The sequence below is a fragment of the Mus caroli genome, unplaced genomic scaffold (genome assembly GCF_978045245.1).
Source record: "Mus caroli unplaced genomic scaffold, Mus_caroli_1 scaffold_15, whole genome shotgun sequence".
Classification (NCBI taxonomy): Eukaryota; Metazoa; Chordata; class Mammalia; order Rodentia; family Muridae; genus Mus; species Mus caroli.
The window spans coordinates 62,218,330-62,224,821 of record NW_028227270.1 but is presented as its reverse complement, the minus strand read 5'-3'; the positions used below and the strand labels follow the sequence as shown (position 1 = coordinate 62,224,821).

Sequence of the window (6,492 nt, the reverse complement as noted above, 5' to 3'; positions counted from 1 at the left end):
TTCTCATAGAAAGAACCAACCATGTCAAGATGATAAGCAAATCGCTTATTACAAAGAGATGGATGCACAGGACTAAACAGCCACATCCACCACTTCAGAAAGTTTTTGTCTGTAAAAGGTAAATTCAACATCACTAACTGGGCAAACAGGAAGAAAAAAAAAAAAGAACCCACAAGACCTCCTTTAAGCTTCTCGAAGTACACATCAAAACCTAACAAAAATATCCTTTAAAATGTAAGGAGTGGATCCTAGAAAAAAAATGTTAGACATGTACGGTCAAACACAATGATTTATTAAAAATAAAACGTAAAAATGATTTTTGTACATATGCTTCCAAATTTCAGGCATGGGATCCAAGTAGGTTTCATAGAAAACGCTGTAGCCAGGTATCAAGTCCTTACAACAAAGTAAACTACCCTCCCGCCCAACCCCCACCCAGGTGTTGCTACAGAATCAGCAAGTTCACTCCCGCCCGCCCACCCGCCCCCCAAAAAAACACAAATTAAAACAAGACATTTTTTTTGCTAGTATAAAAACGACCAAGGTCCAAGTAATAATAAAAAAATAGAGTCCATCAATGACTGTAACACAAAAATGTGTGTGTGTGGGGCCGAGTCCACCTTCGGGGGGGGGGGGGACGGGCAGGCAAGCGGGGGGTGTCGTGCCCCCCAGGGTGAGCGGCTTCCCCCGAGGGCACCTGGGGCGGGCGCGGAGGGCGACGATGGCCGCGCCCGCCGCCGGCATCCGGAACCCGGCTTCTAGAACGAGCCTCCGCCGTAGCCGCCGCCGCCGTAGCCGCCTCTGTACGGTCCACTGTTGCTGCGGCCGCCCCAGCTGCCGCCGCCGCCTCCGCCGCCGCCGCTCTTCATCGGCCCGTACGAGGACTGGTGCTGGCTGTAGCTGCCGAAGCCGCCAAAGCCGTTGCCGTAGTCGCTGCCGCCGTATGAGCCGCCGCCGCCGCCGCCCCCGTAGGCGCCGTAGCCCCCGTAGCCGCCGTAGCTGTTGTATCCGCCGCCGCCACCGCCGCCGCCGCCCTTGGCCAGCCCGTTCTGGTCTCGGCCGCCGCCGCCTCCGCCGCCGCCGCGGCCCCGGCCTCCGCCGCGCCCGCCCCGGGCCGCCCGCGCGCCCCCGCCGCCCGCGTGGATATCCTCCTTGGGCACCGCCTTCTTCACCTCCACGCGGTGGCCCTGGATCGGGTGGAACTTGACCACCGCCGCCTTGTCGGCCGCGTCGTGGCTCTGGAAGTAGACGAAGCCGAAGCCGCGCTTCTTGCCCGACTGCTTGTCGGCGATGATCTCCGCCTTCTCCACCGCGCCGAACTGCGAGAAGTGCTCAATCAGGTCGCCCTCCGCCACGTCGCCCTTGAGGCCGCCCACGAACAGCTTCTTCACCTTGGCGTGCGCCCCGGGCCGCGCCGAATCCTCCCGCGACACGGCGCGCTTCAGCTCCACCGTGTTGCCGTCCACCGCGTGCGGCGACGCGGCCATGGCGGCGTCCGCCTCCTCCACGTTCGAGTAGGTCACGAAGCCGAAGCAGCGGGAGCGCTTCGTCTGGGGGTTCACCACCACCACGCAGTCCGTCAGCGTCCCGAAGGCCTCGAAGTGGCCGCGCAGCCCCGACTCACTCGTCTGCACGTTGAGGCCGCCGATGAACAGCTTGCAGAGCTGCGAGTTCTCCATGTCGGCCGCCCGGGCCCTGCCCCCGCCCTGCGCGCTCCGCCGCGTCGCCGCCGCCCGTTAGCGGTCGCCGAGGCCTCGTCCGAGCCCGGGCCCGGCCGCCGCCGCCACCGCCGGCGGGGAAGGGGCGGGAGGGGGAGGGAAGGGGCGCGCTGCCGGCCCGAGGGCGAGCCGAGGACGCTGGAACCCGACCGGGGCCGCCGCGGCCGCCACCTCCGCTCCCCTATCGGGACACCACACAAAGAGGCCGCTGAAGGCGCGCGCACCCTCCCCGCGCGGTGCGTCACAAGCGACGCCGGGACGCCGGCCAATCGCCTGGCCGCTCGCCTTGGTCCCGCCCACCGCGCCGCAGCGCCGCTCTCGGTCGCGGCCTCCCCGCCCTCCGCGGTTTCCCCACCACCCCGGTCCGGGCCTGGGGCTCCTCGGCGTCCGCGGCTCCTTCCGCCTCCGCGCTCGCACTCGACGCGGAGCCGCCGGGCCCCGGAGGCCGCCTGCCAGAGCCCTCCGCGCGTCTCCGCGGAGCGTTTCCTGGCGACCGCGCGGCTGTTCCCGTAGCCGTCCCTCCCTCCCTCCCCTCGCCGGATGCCCAGGCCCAGCTCCGCAGTGGCGTTCGCGCCAGCCCCTTGAGGGACGTGACCGGCCGGCCAATCAGCGGCTGCTCCTCAGACCCACTTCCGTTCTCTGCTGCCGCGGGACGGGCGCGCTCCTCTCGAGCACTGGCCCGGCGCTTCCCGTGCGGAACCCGCTGTTGCCCGCACGCTTCGTCCTCGCGCGCCCTCGCGGGAATTCTGGCCGTTCCCAACGGATCAGCCCTGGTGGCCCCCGCGCGGGCTTTTTGAAAACTTGACTGTTGGGGGCCGGCCCGCACCCGGCGTCGGCTCCCCTAGGGGCGGCACAAAGATGGAGGGCCTCGGCCTGACCCCAAGGCGGTTATTGGCCGTTTACGGTGGGCTGGTGGCTCGATTAATCCAATGCGACTCTTGCCCCGTGCCACTCTGCCCGCCGAAGCAAGCCCATGAGAGGGAACAACACCAAAGCCCTTGAGACCCGGTAACCCAGACCAGGCCCGAGCCAGGCCTGCGGTAGCCGCTGGCGATGCTCCGCCCTGTTAACTCAGCTGCGAGCTCCTGCGGACATGTTCCTTGCGAGCCAGCCAGGGTTTAATCGGCCCCATCCTTACACTGAGCCAGGCCTGACCCAGCCCAGGCTGACCTCGAACTCCCAAGCACTAGATTACAAGCATGCCCTATGAGATTTCCTATTTTTATCGCCTTCTCACCGCCATCCCAACTATGGTTTGGGAATTAAACCCAGGGGGCTTAACTAGAGTTGGAGCAGTGTCCCCCGACACGTCCTGCCCCCATTCTGTCCCGTTACTTCTCCCTTATTCTGGTACACCCCTGTGACCTGCAGCCAGCAGCTTCTACTGGGCTGCCAACTTTGTGAATAAGAACAGCCATTTTGCCAACTTTATCCATATAACTAGATTAAAAAAAAAAAAAAAAACTGTCAGGGACTGAGCTTAGTGTTCACAGACAAGATCTCAATTTCTACAGTGTCTTAGGGTTGTAGAAAAAAGGAAGCTGGGAAGGAACGGCTTTATTTGGTTTACATTTCCAGATCATAGTCCATCACTGGAGGAAGTCAGGACAGGAACTCGAGCAGGACTGGAACCTGGAGGCTGCTTGGGCTGCTTTCTTATAGTACACAGGACCATAAAGGATGGCCCCACCACCCATAATGAGCTAGGCCCTGTCCCACTGATCACCAATTGAGAAAATGCCCTCCAGCTGAATCTCATGGCATTTCCTCAACTGAAGTCCTTGTGATGACTCTACCTTCTGTCAAGTTGATACACAAAACCAGCCAGTGCATACGACAAGAGAAATGTGGGTTGGTTGGTGGGTTGGTTGGTTGGTTGGTTGGTTGGTTGGTTGGTTTTTCCATTTTAAAATGAACTACATGGCTGAAGAGATGGCTCAGTGGTTAATAGCACTTGCAGCTTCCAGAGGACCTGAGTTCTGGTCAGTTCCCAGCACCCAGGTCAGGGCTTCGGTCTAACTGAAGCTCTGGCCTCCACAGGCACCTGCACTCATGTGCACACACACACACACACACACCTACACATAATTTTTAAAACATTTTAATTTTTTTAAGATTTATTTTATGTGAGTATACTGTAGGTGTCTTCAGACACACCAGAAGAGGGTATCAGGTCTCATTACAGATGGCTGTGAGCTACCATGGAAATTGAACTCAGGACCTCTGGAAGTCAGTTTGGGTTTTGGTTTGGTTTGGTTTGGTTTGGTTTTTGGTTTTTCAAGACGGTTTCTCTGTGTAGCCTTGGCTGTCCTGGAGCTCACTCTGTAGACCAGGCTGGCCTCGAACTCAGAAATTCTCCTGCCTCTGCCTCCCAAGTGCTGGGATTAAAGGCATGCGCCACCACTGCCCAGCTAGCAGTCAGTATTCTTAACCGCTGAGCCATTTCTCCAGCCTATAAAGTAGTTTTTAAGACAGTAACTTCATTGCCCCAAAATTGCATGCCAGGATTTGATACATGCAGCAGGGTGGGGTGGAGTGTGCTTCACATGATTGAACTCTGGAGGGCTAAAATATTAGCTCAGCAAGCAGAAAGCTGGAGGGAAGGAGCTATTTTGGTGTATTATGGAGTTACAGAAGATTAAGAGCCTCCATGGGGTGCTGGGAATCAAACCCAGGTCTTCTGCAAGAGCAGCCAGTGCTGTTAACTTGTGAGTTATTTCACCAGCCTCAGGTCTTTATTGACTTCGTTTTATGACAATTCATGATTATTCTTTCCCATCTCTGTCAACCCAGCTCTTCCTTATCCATCTCTTCCTCAGGTTCATGACAACTTTTGTGACTGTTTAGTTTGACAGGGGCTATATTTTGACTGTTGGGTTGGATCTATGCACTGGAGCCTGGTGAGGCCGCCTGTGGGAACACAAAGGCAACAGCCCCCATTCTTGAATATGTTGTGGCAAATAGGCCAAAAGTGAGGGTAGGAACCCGAGAGTCCCTACGTCACCCATGCCTCACTGTGGATCTGCTCTTTGTTGGACAGACCTCATGCAGGCATCCACAGCTGCTGTCAGTTGTGATTACAACAGCTGTGTCTGGACACACATACACACAAATCCTAAGCCTTTGAGGGCAGTATACCAGACTCCCTATTACAGTGCTTCAGAAAACTCTATTTTCTCCTACACCAGAAGGGCCTTTCTTCCCCTTGAGGTCTAGAAAGGGTTAAAGTAAGGTGGATGCTCAGGCCCACGTGCTGTGTCAGCTGAGAGACACTCCCATGCCACCTGCCTTGCTATTGCAACATTAGACCACTAAAGTTCCATTCTAGTGATCTTTTCTTACCCTCATCTAGTTGTGCAGCTGACCTGGTAACAGGATGAAAGGAGCGGCAAGCAGCAGTGACACCCCAGGAATTAGCACGCTGCCGCGCCACCAGCCGCTTGACAGCTGAAGCAATAGCACCTGCAATGTTAGGAGTGGCCAGCGGGGTGGAGTGGGGGTAGTGAGAGAGAAAGGTTGAGAATGAAGAAGGAAAGGTTGTCAATAGCCACAGGAAGTGCCAGCTCTGGTCACCAGAAGAGTTCCACTATCGAGCACTACCAAGCCTTTAGGGACACCCAGGGCCAACAGGTGAAACACTGGGTGCTGTCAAAGGCTGAGGGGACACCACGCCCTCAGCCCACATAGAGCTGTAGCACTTAAGTGGCCTCAAGGGTCCTAAAATCTGAGGCCTACAAGGAGCCTGAGCCTGGAAGGTGCCACCCACTGTGCCTCCCACCTCCTGCTGCCCAGGCTTCTCCTCAGCTACTTACAATTCCCCTACAGCGCAGTGCAGAAGGACCCTCCAGCCAGCTAGTCAAAGGTGGTAGAGGTGATCCTCCAGCAACAATCCTGTATGTCAAAGCTGGGCTTCTTCATACTCTACTAACCAAAACTGGCGTCAAATGCAAGGAGACATGCCCAGAAGATAAAGGAGCTTTCATATCAACCAGATTGTCTACCATTGAGATCCTAACAGATACAAGATGATCCGCTGCTCTCTGCTGTGTCTTACAGATTCACTGGAATCTTACTGAACGCCTTAGACCGGAGGTTCTCAACATGTGGGTCATGACCCACTCCAGGGTCACCTAAGCCACTGGAAAACATGAGTCACAAGAATACCAAAATTACAGTTATGAAGTAGCAACAAAAGTAATTTTATGGGTTGGGGGTCACCACAACACGAGGAGCTGCATTAAAGGGCATTGGGAAGGCTGAGAACCATTGCCTTAGACTAAGACTGACACTTGCCTTGCTGAATCTTTACAAGGGCCAGAAAGGTTTTGTTGGGTAGCAATCTCCTCTGAGATAAAACCTTCCAACTTTGAGGGAAGCTCCTTAAGACACCGGGGGAGCATTCTGTCCTGCAAGGAAGCTACTTTAACTCAGAAAACAGTAACAACAGTAACTGCAGGAAGTCCCTGAAATTCACCAGATTCACCAGGCTCCTCTCTCCCCTGAGGACCTCTGAGGAATAAGTTCTATAGAGAAAAGTTCTCAGGCCAGTAGACTTGCTTGGAAGACATGTCTCCACAGCTGCCTGCAAGGTGTGTGGTGAGGTACAGGTTCCCAGCTTCCCTGAGCTGTCGCCCACTCTGGGGTGGGCATCTTGGTGAGGAAGCTGTCTTTAAGGCAACTCTACTTCTATAACTAACCCCAATAAAACTCGCTGGCTTACCAAATTGGACCTTGGTAGTATTCTTACCATGGTCTCCTGTTGGCTCCTTATGCA

General features: G+C 56.0%; 1 protein-coding gene across 1 annotated transcript; it reads right to left on the bottom strand.

The window, feature by feature from the left end:
* Nucleotides 1-475: 475 nt before the first annotated feature.
* On the bottom strand, nt 476-1,941 carry Hnrnpa0 (heterogeneous nuclear ribonucleoprotein A0). The gene has a single exon (XM_021180289.3). The coding sequence runs from the start codon at nt 1,677-1,679 to the stop codon at nt 759-761; it is 921 nt and encodes a 306-aa protein (XP_021035948.1). The 5' UTR covers nt 1,680-1,941; the 3' UTR covers nt 476-758.
* Between the last annotated feature and the right edge of the window lie 4,551 nt (nt 1,942-6,492).